Source organism: Drosophila elegans, unplaced genomic scaffold, assembly GCF_018152505.1.
Source record: "Drosophila elegans isolate 14027-0461.03 unplaced genomic scaffold, ASM1815250v1 contig_208, whole genome shotgun sequence".
NCBI lineage: Eukaryota > Metazoa > Arthropoda > Insecta > Diptera > Drosophilidae > Drosophila > Drosophila elegans.
Window position 1 is genome coordinate 15,047,341 of NW_024545578.1, and position 19,268 is coordinate 15,066,608.

Below are 19,268 nucleotides of genomic sequence, written 5' to 3' on the forward strand. Positions count from 1 at the left end.
CATAATCTTTAACCCTTGTGGAAACAATTTTTTTTCATTTGAATATGGAATATAATGTTTAAAAGAGTTGACACTCAATTACACAATTTAATTAATAAACAAATTTGTTTACATACGTAAACATTATCGTACCGATTTTATTGAATGACCTTAATATACAGGTAAATTCTTGACAAAGTAAAAACAATAATTAGCAATTTATTTTTACCTGAAAACTGCTAAGCGTATAGTTAGTTTTCCAAATAGATTTATTCAATTTAAAAATACGAAGGGATTCAAAGAAACTGCTTAAAACATTTGCGCTATTATTTTTGTATAGGGCACATATTTAACACCAGAACATCACAGAAGTGTTAAGCTACGCATGTAGGGCTGCATCATCATGCAGGGTTGCCAATAAATCCGAGTTATATTTGGTATTTTGTAGCCCTGTCGGCATTCACAAGAGGAAGAAGAAGAAGTTAAACAGTGCTCTTGATTTTTGATAACAAACGCAAATTATTAGGGAAATTCTGGAGAAGAGCTGTGAACTGAGCGATGGAAACCCAACCTGAGGTGCCCGAGGTGCCGCTGCGACCGTTTAAACTATAAGTATATCCCAGATCTTTCAGGAATTCCAAAATAACGATTTTTCTCTTTCCGCCAGCACGGCGCATCAGGTTGTGAGTCTCACGGGCATCAGTTTCGAACGAAGGAGCATAATTGTAAGGATATTTCAGATAAATCTTATGTTTAATGCTCACACATCCCACTTTTAGGGCGTGGTCGAGCTGACCATAGTGCCGAACAGCGAGAACCTGCGCCTCATCCGCCTGAATGCCAAACAGCTGCGGATCTACAGCGTCGTTCTGAATGACGTCTGCCAGGCGGAGTTCGTTTACTTCGATCCCTTCCAGGACATCTCGCACAAGGATCCCAAGAGCCGCGACCTGGAGGTCTTCTCCATGCACCATCTGACCGCCGCCCAGATCACCGATCCGGATGTGAACAATGGCGAACTTCTGATAGAGGTGCCGCCCGAGGGCTACTCCATGATCCAGGAGGGACAGGGTCTGCGCATCCGCATCGAGTTCTCGCTGGAGAATCCCAAGAGCGGGGTGCACTTTGTCATACCGCCCTCTTCCACGGACGAGGAGACCCAGATGAACTGCTCGCATATGTTTACCAACTGCTATGAGAATTCCACACGATTGTGGTTTCCCTGCGTGGACAGCTTTGCGGATCCGTGCACCTGGCGGTTGGAGTTCACCGTGGACAAGAATCTGACTGCAGTCTCGTGTGGAGAACTCGTGGAAGTCATTATGACCCCAGATCTGCGGAAGAAGACCTTCCATTACACAGTGACCACCCCCGTATGTGCCCCAAACATTGCTCTCGCCGTGGGTCAGTTTGAGATCTATGTGGATCCCCATATGCACGAGGTGACCCACTTTTGTCTGCCCGGGATGCTGCCTCTGCTGAAGAACACGGTTCGCTACCTGCACGAAGCCTTTGAGTTCTTCGAGGAGACCCTATCCACACGCTACCCATTCTCCTGCTACAAACAGGTGTTTGTAGATGAGTTGGACACGGACATAAGTGCCTATGCGACCATGAGCATCGCTTCGGTGAATCTATTGCACTCGATAGCAATCATCGATCAAACCTATGTATCTAGAACCTTTATGTCGCGGGCTGTGGCAGAGCAATTCTTTGGCTGTTTCATCACATCACACCACTGGTCGGACACCTGGCTGGCCAAGGGCATCGCCGAGTACCTGTGCGGTCTGTATTCGAGGAAGTGTTTCGGCAACAACGAGTACCGCGCATGGGTACAAGCCGAACTGGCGCGAGTGGTTCGCTACGAGGAGCAGTACGGCGGCATAATCCTCGACTGCAGTCAGCCGCCAGCGCCACTGCCCGTTTCCGGTACGAATCCGTTGGCTGCTGCCAGCAAGCAGCAGGAGATTGTCCACTATTTTCCCATCAAGAGTTTGCACACCGTGTCGCCCAAATATGTGGAGGCCATGCGCAGGAAGGCGCATTTGGTAATTCGGATGCTGGAGCATCGCATCGGCCAGGAATTGCTCATTCAAGTGTTCAACAAGCAGCTGGCCTTGGCCACCAATGCGGCGTCGACGAAGATTGGAGCTGGTCTATGGTCTCAGCTGCTCATCTCCACCAACATCTTCATCAAGGCGATCTTCACGGTCACGGGAAAGGATATGTCTGTGTTCATGGACCAATGGGTGCGCACCGGAGGCCATGCCAAATTCTCGTTGACATCAGTGTTCAATCGCAAGAGGAACACCATCGAGCTGGAGATCCGCCAGGACTTTGTTAATCAGCTGGGAGTGAGGAAGTACAATGGCCCGCTGCTGGTGCAGCTGCAGGAATTGGATGGCACTTTCGGGCACACGCTGCAGATTGAGAACACCCTGGTGAAGGCGGATATTACCTGCCACTCGAAGAGCAGGCGTAACAAGAAGAAAAAGATTCCCTTGTGCACCGGCGAGGAGGTGGATATGGATTTATCAGCAATGGAGTGAGTTGTCATAGAAATTCTTGGGGAAAAGCAATCAATTTAATGTCTTATATTTTTAGCGACTCACCTGTGCTGTGGATCCGTCTCGATCCGGAGATGATTCTGCTGCGTGACTTGATTATCGAGCAGCCCGACTTCCAGTGGCAATATCAGCTTCGACATGAGCGCGATGTCACCGCGCAGTTCCAGGCCATCCAGGCTCTGCAGAAGTACCCCACAAATGCCACCAGGCAAGCCCTAACCGACACCATCGAGAGCGAGCGCTGCTTCTACCTAGTGCGCTGCGAGGCGGCCCACAGTCTGACCAAAGTGGCCAACCAGATGGTGGCCTCCTGGAGCGGCCCACCGGCCATGCTGAATCAGTTCAGGAAGTTTTTCGGCTCCTTCAGTGCTCCGCACATAATCAAGCTGAACAACTTTTCCAACTTTCAGCTTTACTTCCTGCAGAAGGCCATTCCCGTGGCAATGGCAGGTGAGCGGTCAATCAAGCGCTAGAGTTGGCGAATACTTTATTGACTTCGGTTTTCTTTTGCAGGCCTGCGCACATCGCACGGCATTTGCCCACCGGAAGTGATGCGCTTCCTCTTCGATCTCTTCAAGTATAATGAGAACTCGCGCAACCATTACACGGATGCCTACTATCGCGCTGCATTAGTGGAGGCTCTGGGCGAAACTCTGACACCTGTGGTCTCCGTTGCCATCCACGGCACACAGATCACCACGGACAGTCTCTCTACCGATGCAAAGTAAGATTACAATGCAGAACCTAAAAGTTTTTATTAAGTTGGTTATATTGCCTTCCGCAGACTGGTGTTGGATGAAGTGACTCGCCTGCTTAACATGGAGAAGCACCTGCCCTCGTACAAGTATATGGTGTCCGTTTCCTGCCTGAAGGTCATCCGGAAGTTGCAAAAGTTCGGCCACCTGCCCTCGTTGCCGCACATTTACCGCAGCTATGCGGAGTATGGGATCTATCTGGATCTTCGCATTGCCGCCATGGAGTGTCTGGTGGACTTTGTGAAGGTGGATGGACGCAGCGAGGATCTGGAGCATTTGATCACGCTGCTGGAAACCGATCCCGATCCGGCTGCACGCCATGCGCTGGCCCAATTGCTGATCAATAACACGCCCTTCACTCGCGAATCTCGCAGCCGCCTGGACAAACCAAATCTCGTGGACCGTCTGTGGTTCAGCATCAACACGTTGGCCTACGACACAAAGCTGCGTTGCGATATCGTCGATTTGTACTACGCCCTGTACGGAAGCAAGCGTCCGAGTTGCTTGCAAGCCGGCGAAAACCAAAGCTTCTACAAGGATTTGATGAAGGAAAATGGTGGCAGTGCAGGCAGTGTGACCGGCAGCTTCAAGAAGACCAGCGATTCGAAACCACCTCCGTCTCAGCTAATGGACAGCATGGACAATGAGCCACAGGAGCGACACAAGCCGGCCATGGTTACAATCAAGAGGACAGCCACCGAAGCCTTCGAGGTGGGCGATGAGATCATCAAGCTGGAGCGCAGCGAAGAGATCACCGTCCTGGACGAACCACTCAACGTTCAGGCCTATGATAGTGAGACCAAAGTGAATATCCTGCCGGCCGATGACGAGGCACCGGAATCGCATCAGGCAACCAAGCGCCTTAAGACCGAAATATACGCCGAGGATGATAACTCATCCGTTATGCTGGACATTGGGGACTCCACAAGGTATGAGAGCAGCTACGAGGAGGGCAAGTTCAAGTCCGGCGATGGTCTGCTCAAGAAGAAAAAGAAGAAGGACAAAAAGAAGCACAAGCACAAGCACAAGCATAAGCACAACAAAGACAAGGACAAGGATAAGGATCGCGAGCGCAAGGATAAGGACAAGCGTGATCCGCAGATATCGCGCCTGCAGACCCGTGAGACAGCCACTCCGGACACGCTCAGCTCGGCGGACAGCAGCAACAGCAACAGTCTGCCGCCCCTGAACCTTAACTAAGTGAGGGTTCCATTGGTTAGAGCTTTGTGCAGTGCCATGTGATAGATGGCAAAATAAAGGTAAAAATAGTTTTTATATACAGGTTTTTTTGTTAATCTTCAGAGCTTGCTTTTGCACTCTAATATTTTTGGGTACTCTAATTTTATAAAAGCTTTAGTCTTATTTGTTAGTTTTTCATATTTTTATTTATCGATTTTTATAATTTAACATTAGGGAAGAGTGCTGAAACATCTTTTTACAATACTTACGAACTAGGCAAGGACATTTTAACTAAAACAGGACGTGGGTTCACTGCACCTTCGCCTTCACCTTCGCCGGCTCCGCCTCCACCTCCACCACCGCCTCCGGAGCCGCCGCCTTGGGCTCACTGCCCGCCACTGCGGTGTCCTGTTCGTCACGCGGCCGCCTCTTCTGCAGCGCATGGACATGGTGTGCCAGGGTGTGCGGATGCGATTGCCCCTCGATGGGCTGCAAGTACGTGATGCTGCCGCCGCCAATGCCCGTGGCCGTCTGCTGGTGCTGGTGCAGCTCGCCGGCGGACGGAGTGGACAGGATCTTAACGGACGGCTCCGAGGGAGCGCCCAGCGACCTGTGCTGCTGATGGGCGGCCAATTGGCGCGTGGCCAGGCGCATGATGTGGGCATAATCTACGGGCGGATGATTGCGATACTCCGGATGATCCTTCACATACTGCTCATACGGCACGGGAACGGGCACGGGCACTGCCTTCACCGGATAGCCAGCGTCGACCAGGGCCTGGAACTCGGCCTGTGTGAGGGGCTTGCCGTTGGGAGGGGGCAGGTTCAATTGCTTCACTTCATCCAGAGTCCGGAGCTTCTGAATCGGAGCAGTGGTGGGCGTGGGCCGGGAGGGCGTGGCAATGCCAGTGCCCTGCGACACATAAATGCTGGACTGCGACGGCGCTGGCGAGGGGTACTCGGCGTGGAGCGGCAGAGCTGTGGGCGTTACGCCCAGATTTCTCTGGGCATGCTTTATCGGATCCGGCGGACTGGGATAGAAGTTGGACGGCGACGGCGGAGGTGGCGGTGGAGAAGGCGATCCCTGACGCTCGTAGTCGGCATAGAGCAGCGCCTTCGTGGGCGAGGCCAATTTGTAGTGCTTGGCACGATGGTACTGCTTGGGAATGGGACTCGGTTTGGGTGCACCGGTGGGCGTGGCCTCCTGGTAGTAATACTGCGAGGGCTGCGGCTGATTGGCCTGCTGCGTGGGATAGACCACGGGTCCCAAGCGCTTGGGTTCCGGCGTCGGGTAAATGGGCGTCGGTTGCTGGTAGTTGCTGAACTTGAAGAGGGACGGAATGAATGGCTGGTTATTGGCATCCAGCAGGGAGTTGGGTGTGCTGGCCAAGTAGGCTTTCGGTTGGCGCAGCGCGGGATGCGAGGTGGGTGGCGGCGGGTGCTGGGGAGCGGGCTGGCGCACCGCCACCTGCTCATTGCTGCTGTCCACGTACGTCAACGATTGTCCCGGCTTGTTGGCCGCCAGCAATTTCTCAATCTCACTTTCCAGTGAGGATTTGGCCAGCGGATGATTGGGCAGGGTCTTGTAACTGATCTGCGGCTGGTAGTAGGCAATCTGTGGTGGCAGGCCGTGGATCAATTGCTGGCCGGGATGAGGCACCTGCTTGTGTAGCTGCAAACGTTGCTGCTGTTGCTGTTGCTGCTGCTGCTGTTGCTCTTCATCCTCTTGAATTTGCTGAGCCTGCGGCAGGGGCAGGTATTTGGGACCACCACGCGGATGGGAGTAAGTGGGAGTCACTAGCTCCTGTTCGGCCACATAACGATCGCGATAGCCACCCAATCCCAGGGAAGGATCCGCCTGTTGCAGCACCTTGTGTGTGGCAGCCGTACTGTGAATGGGCAGTGGCTTGGGTTGCTGCTGCTGAACATGCTGTTGATGATGTTGCTGCTGCTGCTGCTGCTGCTGCTGATGTTGCTGTTGCTGCTGGCGCAGTTGCTCATGATAGGCCCTCGCCTGCAGCTCTTCCTCCAGGAGTTTCAGGAACTGCTCTTCGGGGATTACTTGGTAGGGCTTTAATATAAATTGAAATAAATAGTTACAGATCTTGATGACTTAAGGGTAAATTCTTTATTCTGTGGCAAAACAAAACAGATTTTCTTTCACAAAAACCTGAAGCTATATTGTTGGAGTATATGTGTACATAAGTATTTTTCTATACAATCAAAATTTGTTAAATTAGGGCGTAGTAAAAGTACCAATGTCACCTGCGCTTATCTTCTTTTTTTTTTAATAAAAGCGTTTTTCTCTTTAAACATTAACAACAAAGGGCTGTGCTATTGACCTGATGTTCTTCATACAAAATAAGTTTGGAAGTATATACTTTTTTGTCCGTCATATACCTAATATTGACGTAAAGCATTTTTTATCTATAAATTTTAATTTAATTTTTCCTAGTAAAAAAAAAGAGACCAATTTTAATTTTTGTTTAAGCAGTAAATGTTTTGAGATCCATTCAATTTAATACAATAAATAAATATAATTTTCTAATTGTCTGAGTTCGTCTTTTTTGTTGCAAGATGAGCAACACATTGCCATAAACAATTATCCAAATTTTGCTTAATTAACGGGCGAATGCAGGACCTGCTTTTAACTTAGATGACCCACCTGCTGATGTTGCTGCTGCTGCTGCTGCTGCTGCTGCTGGGGATTCAGCGACTGATGCTGTGGAGCGGGCAGTGGCAATGGCAGCTGGTAGGGACCCACTCCCTGATACTGACGTGGACGTGGCTGCTGCGGCTGAAGCTGTGGCTGTGGCTGAATGGACACCGCGTATCGCTGCTCCGCCTCCTGCTCCTGTTCCTGCTCCTCCTCGGCCACCGGAGTGGATGTCTTCTTGGGCGCACTGGCCGCACCCTTGCCTTGACCGGCGGACACCAGGGCCTTGGGCTGATGGTGGCGCATTATATCTTGCAGATACACGTAGTGCTGCACCTTCGAGATACGGATGGGAAAAAGTGAGAGGGGGCGTACGAGCAATTATGGTTTTGTATTGTGTATTGTGTATTTGTGGGCGGTGTTGGCGGTGGGTGTGTGTGTGAACTGCCAGCATTCAGCCGACGGCGGCCAATGTCAGCAGCCGTTTAAAGTGGAGCCGCATGACCACCACCATCACCATTAGCAAAAAAAAAAAAAAGGGAAAAAATGTAAGCAGAAACCACAGAGGCAACAACAACTGGTTGCAGGTGCTTCAAAACAGCAAACGCTGTGAGAATGGCGTGGCATCTAAAAAATGAGTTTATATAACACTTGTGGCAAACTTTGGCAACGCCAACACCAACACTAACACCAAACACAATAACAACAACGTCTGCGGCTCTGCCATGTTGCAACACAAGCAACAAACATTGCACTGTGCAGCAAGGGTTCGCCGTAAAAGGAACCGATTGTGTGGGCTCCTTATAAAGAGATCAATTGAAAGACCGATACTTTAAATAGGGATTTTGAATCCCATTAAATAAATCTGCGAAATAAACTAGGGATATACTCTTATCATACTTTTATTAAAAGCAACTATAAGTAAGCGATGAAAATAGTTAAATAGTTAAAGTGTAAATATCATAAGTCAGTTTTTACAATTTGCTTGAAAAAAGCCACCTCCTCTAATATTTAAATAGCTGTCAAGAAGTTCACTTGCAAAAGTATTAAAGTATTTCTAAATTTTTAAAATTTGAATATTACACAAAATATTTGGGTTTGCTTGATAAAAGCCACCTGCTCTAATAATTACACTGCTGTCAAGAAATTTTATTTTGAGATTATACATTAAGCTAAATACATAAAGCTGTTTAAGCTTGCAAAAATAACACAAGTATTTCATTCAAATCTAAATTATAATAAAATTATATATAGAAGTCAGTGACCAAAGCCTTGAAAGTTTAAAATAAAAGTATCCAAAATATTAAGGCTAGACTTATTTGTTTTAAATATATTAATATTTCTTTTTCGCCAATTTTTTATTCATGGTTTTTAAATGATGTTTAAATTAATATAAAAGGTTATATAAAATAACTTCTTTAAAAATTGCACACAATGCGGGCTAAAAAAAACCTGCTGGATAGTGTGCCATCGGCGGTTCACATTATTATGGCAAATAAAGCCACCGGCAAGTCAAGGCGCCATCAAGCGACACAAAGCTGACAGACCAAAAGTGGGGTGATTATAACATTATGTCAACTTTCTTCCCACGACAGACGGCATTGTTTTTCCACGGTGTTCCGATGTCTTGCATTATATTGCAAAGACCAAGTGGAGGGAAGACCCCGAGGAAAAGATGAGGCCAGAAGCCAATGTTTAAAGGGAGGTGGAAATTGTGTTGTGTTGACGTGTAATAAGACAAATAATAATTTTGCAATTATGCATTTGTTGATGTCGCCGTTGCTGTTGTGCCGTCATGTCGTGACTTAGTTTTGCCAATTGCATTTATAATAAAAATATGATTATTATTATATTTGCCGGCACTTTTAATTTCTATACATTTTGCAACATAAACATTGTCTTTGGCTAATTGCAATCGCCTTTGTCTGCGTCGATTGCAATTTGTTCCGAAAATAAACCGTGAAGGCACGGGCAGATATTGGTCAAGGTTTCTTGGCCTCGGCGAAAGGGAGAATTTGACAAAAATCTGTCTGGGATTGGGCCTTTTGGCTTTTGCCTTTGCTTTGGCTTATGCCTTTGCCTTTTATGACTGTGGACAGACGAGATGTTTACATCCGGCATTTTGCAAAGAATCGTGTGGCTGCCGCCGATGCCAAGTCACGATCCCAGGTCGTCCGATGTCCAATGTCCGATGTCCGATGTCTGATGTCTGATGGCCGCGGGCCACGTCAAAAAGTCAGACAACAGCCGCGATGTCGATGGAACGCCCCCCGATTGGCACAAAACAAACACAGACACTGCAATCCCTCTTGGCACTGGTAATCCGTCAGTTGGCCAGTCGATCAATAGATCACCCACTCCCGGTGGGACACCCAGGGATTTGGACTCGGGTTTGGGTTTGGGTTTGGGTTCGGGTTCGGTGGTTTTATGGGTCATAACTTGTTTTAGATTAAATAAAATGGCATTTATGGGCAAAAAACAAATTGTAAAGTATTTTAAAAATGATTATCAATCTCTTAACATAATGCAAATTTCTAATTAGATATCTTATATTTATGATCTTTCTGAGTTTCTGAGTTATAATCCTCATTTTACTCAGTTAAGCAGTTATAGATTTATTATATGCCAAATCATGTCAATACTTTAATTTATAACTTTGATAATCATAATACATTTTTTTTCTTTATATTTAACTTTTAATTTTTTGCTATTTCTGTATACCATTTTAGTTTTAAAAAGTTAAAACTTCTTGAACAAACTGTTGGGCGTCTAAACTTATCTTTAATATGTTTTTTATAAAACTCTATTTTTGTTTTAAGAATTTATCGTTGCTTTAACATTATTTTGATAAAGTAGAAAATGTTTATATGATTTTCATTTCCACTAACCAACATAACTAATCGCCCACTTGTATTTTATGACTTTATTCAAATTAGTGACAACAGTTTACTTTGTTTTTGGGTAAGCTAAGAATAAGATAATATCTTTTCGCCATTAGGTGTATATATCCCACCCACTCACCTCCTGGCTCTGCTCCAGCAATTGGGCGGCGTGAGGTCGGGAGTTGGCCGCCGCAAAGTTCCTCAGCTGGGGCTCCTGGTGCGATTCGTGTTGCTGGTGCTGATGCGGGGCAATGGGGCGGATGATGAACTGATTCGGCTTGGTGCCATAGATGGTCTCTTGGCCGTCCTCGGGATCATCAGCGCTTCCGGATGGGGACGCCTCCGAGCTGCGGTGGTTGGGGTACAGAGGCGTCTCCTTGGAGCTCACCTGTCGCTTGTCTTTGGTCGCCTCCGATTCCAGCGGTGTGGAGGCGGAGCTCTTGCTGTCTTCCGCCGCCGACTGCCGACTGTTGCTGGTGTCTCGGCTGCTCTTGGTCCCCGCATCCACCGCCTGGGCGCAGACGAGGCCTATGTGGGAGGATAGGTGTCGGTGTTAAAAGTGTCGATAAATAAGATTAAAGTTCATGGGAAATAAACCTATTCTAATTCAACATAAAGGTTAATTTTGACAGAATCTATTTTTTTAGTATATATTTAATTGGTTGCTCACTTGTTTTAGGATGCAAATATATTTTTTAAAAGTGTCTTGAATTTTATTTAGCTTTTTAATAAAGTTTAACTTTACTTAGCTTCGATTTTGATTTGGTTAATGTGTTTTATTTTCATTTTTAATCATTGTTCCTTGTTAGTTGTTTTAGATTTAACATTAGCATATAACATTTTTGTGATTTTTCTTTCTATGTGCTATTTTTTTAATCGAGTACCAACAAATAAATGATCGATTTAAAAGTGTTATCAAAATGAATGTACCAAATCAATAGCAACAACTATAAGGAGATTTTACATTTTAAGTTGAGCTTTTAGATATAATTACTTTACTATCAATACTATCAATCAAATTACAAAAATAGTTCATGGCAATACAAGAAAAGATGCAAAGTTTATTTACGGTGAGAAATTTAGCATGCCTTTTATAGAAAAGATAAAAATATATTTATTTAAGTTATTATATTCTCTATAAAATATTCATGAAATATTATAGTTTTTAAGGATCTCTTTTTTGGTTTTTAAATAATTTAAATAAATAAAATATAACATTTTTGCGAAAAATGTTGTTTTCACAAATCATAAAAAACGATAAATTAATAATGCCTTTTTGAAAAAGAAAGGACATGTGGTACAAAATTTGATATTTAACGCTTAACATTATTTTGCACTTCTTTAAGGACCAAGTACCAACCAAACTAAAAAAAAAATACAATTTCCAAAGACTTTTCATGCCGATTGCGATGACTACTCACCCAGCAAGAGTGTCAGGACCAAGATTTGGATTCTCATTGTGTGGCGGCACTGCACCAGCAGACTAGTAATTGAATATCTGAATCTGTGTCTGGTCGTTCGTTACTTTCACAGTCACTTGGGTTTTTTGGGTTTTTTCCCAGTCGTTTTCGTTTTCCTTGTCAGACGGTTGCGGTGGGGATTACGATGGCCGCATCTGCTGCATCTGCATCGAGCATTGCCGGCTGCAACTGCGAACTGAACCAAAGAAGCACAGCACACGAAGCGATTATTACTGCAGTTATGCAACTGAAGATTCGACTCAATCCAACATTGAAACCGAATGGCGAATTGTGAAACCGAAACTGAAACTAAAACTAAAACGGAATCAAAGTCTGAGTGGTAATCTCAGCTTGAAATACGTATCCCGTAATCCTTTGATTGTTTTTGGCGCGAAATTCGTAACGCTTTAAATTGATTGAAAGATGGACTGATTGGTTTACCGTCTTCTGCTTTCCTGCTTTTTTTTTTGGCCAGGAGCTGAAGCTCCGTTTCGGTTTTCGGTTGGTTGTTGTTTTTTTCTTTGTTTGGGATCGGAATTAATAGATTGCGCGCTCTGCTGCACGTTCAGCCAACGAATCTTTGGCGTTGTGCGGCCAACACTTGTATTTATAAATCCCGTGGCCAAAACAGACGAGTCTCGGCCGAGAGCCGAGTTTCGATCCCCGAGATCCGAGTTCCGAGCTCATGTCGCCGCCGCCGCCGCCGACCTTTGCGGCTCGTCGTGCCAGCCGGGCACCAACACAAAGAGAAAGGTCTGTCTGCCGCCGCTTCTCCGCTTCGATTCTCCAAAAACAATTTCAGCTCTACAGAGGGAAAAAGAGATTAATTCAGACTTAACAACAAGAGGTCAAAATATCACTTCTTTTTTTGTATGCATTTAAAAAAATGTGATCTTAGTTTACATTTACCTCACAGCTCTGAGGTATTTCTTTCTTCAATCTACTACATTCATAAATCCATTTATTTTTTTAATTTTCCTGTATTAAGACTTACCGATATTAAAGATAGAAATAATAGTTTTCATTTTAAAAGCGTTAACCTTGCTGACTGTTTTTTCTTGTAATTTAAACAAGTTTTTTTTTATAAGAACTTTAGTTTTGAGTGTATGTTAACTAGGAAATGTGTTCAAATTTACATTATATTTTGGCTTGTACTTTATGTCCTTTAAGATTTTAACAAGGTTTGAATAGAAAATATTAATTACATTATTTTAATAAATATTTTAAGCTCTCCTTTTGTTCAAGGCTTTTTAGGTTTCACAAAATTAATAATTAATGTATGTTTTTAGAAACTGAACTCATTCTTTCCTTTTTCTTAGTGCTCGAGTCTATAAAACTATTACCAGTAGAGGTTTTTAAAATTATACCGATTTTACAAGGCACAATAAAGAATTTATAACATTAAAAGTTAAGTGTCACTTAAAACTAGATAAAAGTTTTTTATAAAGATTATAAAAGCGTAATGTTTAAAATGTTAGTACATTTTTTGACGTCTTTTTTTTTTTGTCAAGTTTTTCCAGATTGAACAATTAGTAATGTTCAGAAACTGAATTTAAATAAAAACTCCCTCCAAGAAAAGACTCACTTTTTTCTCTGTGAAGCTACGCTTCCAGGGGGCCAATTGAACGTTGACGGCCCTGTCGGTGGCTAACCGCTAGTTAAGTTAAGGCTAATGGTACGGCCCGAGCCTGGAAGCGCTACGAAAATGCTAACGTGACACTAAGTTGCCCGTCCGCCCTCACCCACGGAAAACAAAACCTAGAGTTGGATTAGGGAGAGGGATAGCTGGAACTGGCTGCCGGCCATGGCTATTTGGGCTGGTCGAGGCTAAAGGGCACTTTTGTTTTGGTTTTGGTTTTAGTATCTCTGACTACGACTGTAGAAACCTTTCTGTGGCTGTGCAAATTGGGCGCATTACTTTTAACAAGCGTTTTCGATACGGATGCGGAGCCTCCATTTGCGTTTCCATTTTCATTTGCATTAGCAATGCATATTTAATATGCCCAAGCCCAGTACGAGTGCTCGCACCAGCCAATCGAGAAACTCCACCCCTGCAAGCAAGTTCGCTGCTTAAGTCTTTCGTTTGACATTTGCAATAGTCTGGGCACAGTGGGTCAAATGTTTGTGGTTCAGCGATAAAATGCCGCAGGCGGTAAATATTATTATGCAGGCAGTAGTTTGGGCAGTAGTTTTTATACTTTTTTCCAATTTTAATTATAAGTAACAAATTTAGTGAATTTAGTGAATAGGTTAAGCTTAATAGTTCGATAATAACACTTATTTGCATTATTTTATTTAATTTGTTTACTTTCTTTTATAACACATACATAATACAGGCATTAATAAAAAAGTATCTTGGTTTGGCTAAAGGCGTAGAGAGTAATTGTTGATGCTTTCTTTAGATTTTCTATTTTGCTGATTGTAAAGACATAAAATTTAAGCTTTTATTTAAAGATTACAATGCCCATTTGTTGTGCCAATTTCATTGAAATAAGGCCCTTTAAAATATTCGAAAATGTATATTTTTAAATTAGCAGATTATAAGTATTTCAGACTTCTATTTTATCCGTATCTTTATAATGCAAAACCTAGTTTGGCCAACTGTGCCCTTCTGCTTGCGGATTGGGTATTAACATTTCAGCGCATGCGTGGGCAGGCAGGCAGGCAGTTAGCCCCTGCTGGCAGCATCACTTATTGCGAACTATCCGGCTGACGGACGGAGTCAAGTCGGTGGCCAATTTGGGCAATTGCGATTGCCGTGCTGGTTAATTGAGCCCGCTTACCTAATGCTAATGCCAGGCTCAATCCGCGAATCGGGCTCCGATTTTGGGGGCTCTGCGTCGGTGGTGTCAAAGTTAACACGGTAGCTGTGAAATTTGGCGCTGGGGAAACCCGTACAAATTGGCCACTGATGCAAGCTGCCATTTCCTCATCCTTAGCAAATTGATTAGGACAGTTCGGTGGCAAAACTAACCAAATAAATAAGTTTATAATTAAGTGGAAGATTTGCGGCAACGGCTTTCGGCTTTCGGCTTTTCTCCATTTTTTGCGCAACTCTTGATCGAAGCAACAGCCAGCCGGAGTTACTTATTATAAATTCTCCTACTGCTGTCGTTGCTATTTTGTTCACATTGTCATTTAGTTGTCTGCGTGTTGCTTGTGAAATTGTTGCATTGCATGCAGCAGCAGCAGCAACAGCAACAGCAACTGCAGCAGCAACATCAACAGACTACGATGCGATCTGCAGTGGCAACATCTTCTTTTCCTCAACTACTATTTATTATTGTATTAGTTTCTATGCTATGTCTGTTTCTTCAGTTATTTTTTTGTTTTGCTTTTAATTTCAAGTGCTTTTTGCTGTTTTTTGATGCAGCAGCAGCAACCAGAAATGCAACAGTTTCTGGCCAACTCCACTTAAATCAATGATGATCATGACGGGCACGATGATGATGCTGCCGGCAGTTCACATTTTGGCATTTGCATTCAGCAATTCACATTCGTTTTTTTTTTTTTTTTGCGCCACCAAGCGACAGTTTTATGCTCCAAATTTTATGTGTATCAATTCAACCGACGGCGATGGAGTCAACCTTAACATTTAGTTTATGCTTTTTGATATACTCGGACTGGAAAAACATTTGCCGAGATCTTAATTGGCAACTTCGTGGATGTTTTTTTGTTTTTTTTTTTTCAGACGTTTTTTCCAGCCACCGGATTGTTAATGAAAAGTGGTTTTACAATGAAATTGCACAATCGCCACTGTGGCCAGCAATGACCTGCGAAGATATCACGTCGCCAAAGAAAATGTATCGCCAAAGTTGTGGCCACAATTGCCACGAAGAGCCAAGAGCTCCATATGACAGGGTAAATGTTAATGGCAGTACTACGAATAAATAATGTGTAATTTTCCAACGTCAAGTGACAATTAAAATGCCATTCGGCGAACTACTGTTATGCAGTAACTCAACGACAAATGCCGCGAATGCTTCCCCGGCTGGTTAACATTTTCGGTCATTTGGAACCGAGATGGCATTACCAATAATATATGTACCTACAAGTGGATAGCAGTTGGTCAATAATATGTGGCTAATTGAAAGGCCTGTTCTTGGTGTGTTAAAACGGTCGTTGGAAAATGCCTAACACACACAGTGAGAAGTAATAAAATTTCATTATGATCTGCGGGACTTACAAATGAAGTTTATCTTGGCATTTAACTACATTTTCAACATTTCTTGGTGTCATAAAAAGAATTTCAATAACAACAAAGCCTGGAGATTTAATTAGAATTTTTTTGCATAATTAGATAACAATTCTAACATATATTATTTGGCCTATTAATGTCCTATTTTTGAATCGTCTTTTAAAACAAACATATTTTTTTATGTGCAAAGATAATAATTTTCCAGTATTGTACGTTAACAACATACAATTAATAGGTTATATGTATGCCCATGCAGCTTAATATCCTGAGTATTTTCGTGTGGGAAACGAAAATCTGTCTTATTTTGGTAATGGTAATACATCAAACAATCTTACATCGAGTAGTAAAACGCCGAGACATATAGGTTTTCATAAGACCAGGTAATGACTCTATACTCTATTGTGGGCCTAAACACAAAATGGTTCATAAACATTAAATCTCCAGCTGAGATAGCCTATCGCCATCTGAGTAGACCACATCCGAGATTTCCATCAGCAGCGCTCAATTATGCTTACAAACCTGCAAACCGACCATAAACGTCATTGGGGACAATTTATGAATCATAAAATCCAGCGGAGCTAAAAGCGAAAAAGTGCATTCTAATTCATTTAAATACAATTAAAATGCTGCAAACGGCATGGAGCACGCTTAAGGAATTGCTCAAGCGAAGGCCCCACATTTCGTGATCCGTCCAGGCGACAATCCGTGTCCGTCTTTGGCCCCAAGTCCGGGATTGGACGCCCAACTCCATTGAAGCGTGGCCCAAACACAGAAAAAAAAAACAAAATTAAACTCGAAACTTTATTGGAAAATGTCAGGCAGCACAAAACATTCAGAATTAAATGGTTCAACATGCCTTTTTTAAGATTAAGCTAAAATTTAACTCAAGTTTTTCAACAAATATTTGGTTTTGGAAATTAAATAAGAGCATAAGTTATTATGTATTAAAATACAAATATATATTTTTTTATGACTACGCTTTTATTAATGCTGATAAACAAAAAGGTGCATTTATTTTTTGATTACCCAATTATATTTAAGTATTTTTTTATAATGGCTATATTTTATTCAATTTAAACTTAATAAATAAAATAAATAAAAAACAAATAAATAATTTGATTAAGTAATAATAATTAAAGCTGATAAACATGCAAAAAGTAAAAATTGATGTTAATTACCCAATTAAGCTTGAATAACTTTTTATAATTGCTACATTTTATTTATTAAAAGCTTAATAATTAAAAAGAATAAATAATGAATTAATAATTTAAAAGTATGGATTTATGGATTTTTTTAAGCTTTGTAGGTAATAAATTTTAAGTAATTGATTGCAAGTTGTTCCTAAAAAAGCGTTTTTAGTTTTAATTTATAAAGAAAATTGTGATTCATTTTATAAAGAAGAAAATAAAATATGGATATATTTTAATTTCAAATCTTATTAGTAAATAGTTGCTGATTGCTTAAAAGAACGTCAACTTAATGCACCATAAAAAAGTGAAGGTTTAAAAATGATTATTTTTTATTTCAATTAACTGTCATTGAAGTATAAAATTCAATTTAAATGTAAAGCATAAAAAGATGATTTTTGATTACTTAAAATATGTATATAAAAATATGTTTAATTCCCAAGAAAATGCAGGCGAATCTTTCATGCCAGATTTATTTGCATTTTCATTTTTGCACATGGACGACATTATTAGTTTTATGTTTTTAAGAGATCTTTTATGAATGACAATAAAATATAAAAAAATTGAAAAAAATTGTAAAAACAAAAGTACAATTAATACGCAATAAAATCCAAACCAATCGACGCATCCCAGATTTATTTGCATTTTTTCCACTGCACATGCACGACCACCGAAACAATTTGCTAATGAGCCTTGGCCACAGGAGCAGCCATCCGTGGATTACATGCACAGGGGGATTTGAGTTGGGGAAACGGAATCTTTGGCTATTTCGGCTGACTTTTGACTCGCATTGTTATATGATTTGCGGGGCCTTTTCCTGGTTTTTAATTTCGGATTGCGGCCACAAGTGTTTTGTATGTATAATCGCCGCAAATACCTGGGCAGCGTTTAATGACGGACCCCAAGCACTCCATGTTGATTTTCTCCGCCATTTGGACCAAATATATGGACAGTGGATCGGGCTAAGTCCATGCATCAGCGCTAATGCCTGCTGCCCGCTGTGCTGGCGATGCAATAATTTAATGTTTTCCATTCACGCCAAGCCATATCCGATAATGAGTCGAAGTGTGGGGGAGGGGGGTTCGGACAATTGATATATATATCATAATAGCATCTGCCAACTGGCCGACCTTGCGATGTTATTTATAGATACTATATAGACTGGCGTCGGAGAAAGAAAAGATTATTACGCACTAATCAGATGGCTGGGTTTATGGTTCGCCCACCTTAACACCGCGATTGCAGCATAAATGGCCGACTTTAATGGACGAAATCGGGAAAGCGTTGCAGCAGTCATCAGCCAAATACAAAGTCGCCAACGAACAATGACAGAGCCCCAAATGAATGAATGAATGAATGAGTGTGGAAAAATATTCATAAAATATAGTAGGTAAATATAAGAAGCGTCGAGATTTTCACACTACAAGAGTCGCAGTCAGCCAGCCGTGTGTAAACCCGTCGACATTAGTATTAGCCAATGCTAATGCTAAGAGACCCCCAAGACCCCCGATCCCCGATCCACGATCCACGATGACTCCTCTGACACACCCGGATAACTTCATTTACATTTTGGGCGTGAGAAGAATGGCGCTGCAGAAGCACAGAAGATCTGCCTCATCGGCTGGCTTAATTAGATTATAACTACTAGTTGTTTGGTATGTGGGCTATCTGCTCCCAGATTTGAATTGCGTGCCACAGATGGGGGGCGCGATTGGAATTGGGATTGCATAATGGGGGCGTGGCGGAACCGGAGCCAAGCCAAAGACGAAGACGAAGACGGAGCTGGAGCCCATCATCCATAAAGCGCACTCGCCGTAAAGTGCATTTGCCTACTGTCCCAATTAGCCGCCCGGCCATGGTTAACTCTAGCTCTAACTCTGGCCACAAGCCGCGCAATTAACTTGTCTCGTAAGCGCTTGCGGTTTCGCCCAAGAACGGTGCGAACTGTTCACACATTTCATGGGCTTTATTAAAGGTTTGGAAAATCTAAGAAATTCAGCATTGATCAAATTCAGCGGCTAACATTTGGGAAAATACTTAACAAAACCTTTTGGCGTTAATTTGAAAAGGGAAAATAAGTAAACATACTTCTATACTTGCTTACCTACAAATAATTTCAATCTATACTTAAAAAATTCGATTTCATTAGCTTAATTGGAGTTTTGGAAAAATCGAGGAAATTCAGGGGCTACCATTTGGAAAATAATTCACAAGCCTTATAGCGTTAATTTAATTTTTAAAAAATTTAAAACATATATATACATTTATACTTACTTTTTATATATTAAGAATATGCTTCCTAAGCCATATAGCGTTCATTTAAAATGGAAACTATATGAACAAAAACAATATGTTTAAACTACTATACATTTAAAATTGATTACCCAACTTTTGAAAATACATTTA

At 42.5% G+C, this 19,268-nt stretch overlaps 2 protein-coding genes across 4 annotated transcripts; one reads left to right on the forward strand and one right to left on the reverse strand.

Annotated features, from left to right (window-relative positions):
• Nucleotides 1–440: 440 nt before the first annotated feature.
• On the forward strand, nucleotides 441–4,576 carry LOC108150341 (transcription initiation factor TFIID subunit 2). The gene is made up of 6 exons (XM_017278468.2): nucleotides 441–587; nucleotides 650–704; nucleotides 759–2,524; nucleotides 2,584–2,996; nucleotides 3,060–3,270; nucleotides 3,331–4,576. The coding sequence occupies exons 1-6, from the start codon at nucleotides 538–540 to the stop codon at nucleotides 4,499–4,501; spliced, it is 3,666 nt and encodes a 1,221-aa protein (XP_017133957.1). The 5' UTR covers nucleotides 441–537; the 3' UTR covers nucleotides 4,502–4,576.
• Nucleotides 4,577–4,663: 87 nt separating this feature from the next.
• On the reverse strand, nucleotides 4,664–12,045 carry LOC108150370 (ataxin-2 homolog). 3 transcript variants are annotated; one of them, XM_017278508.2, is made up of 5 exons: nucleotides 11,919–12,045; nucleotides 11,439–11,673; nucleotides 10,157–10,545; nucleotides 7,145–7,471; nucleotides 4,664–6,550 (listed from the first exon to the last, which is right to left on the reverse strand). In XM_017278508.2, the coding sequence occupies exons 2-5, from the start codon at nucleotides 11,473–11,475 to the stop codon at nucleotides 4,790–4,792; spliced, it is 2,514 nt and encodes an 837-aa protein (XP_017133997.1). In that variant the 5' UTR covers nucleotides 11,476–11,673; nucleotides 11,919–12,045; the 3' UTR covers nucleotides 4,664–4,789. The 3 variants fall into 3 exon arrangements, with proteins under 3 accessions (XP_017133997.1, XP_017133999.1, XP_017133996.1); XM_017278510.2 differs by lacking the exon at nucleotides 11,919–12,045 and having other exon boundaries at nucleotides 7,145–7,465; nucleotides 11,439–11,887; XM_017278507.2 differs by lacking the exon at nucleotides 11,919–12,045 and having other exon boundaries at nucleotides 11,439–11,887.
• Nucleotides 12,046–19,268: the final 7,223 nt, after the last annotated feature.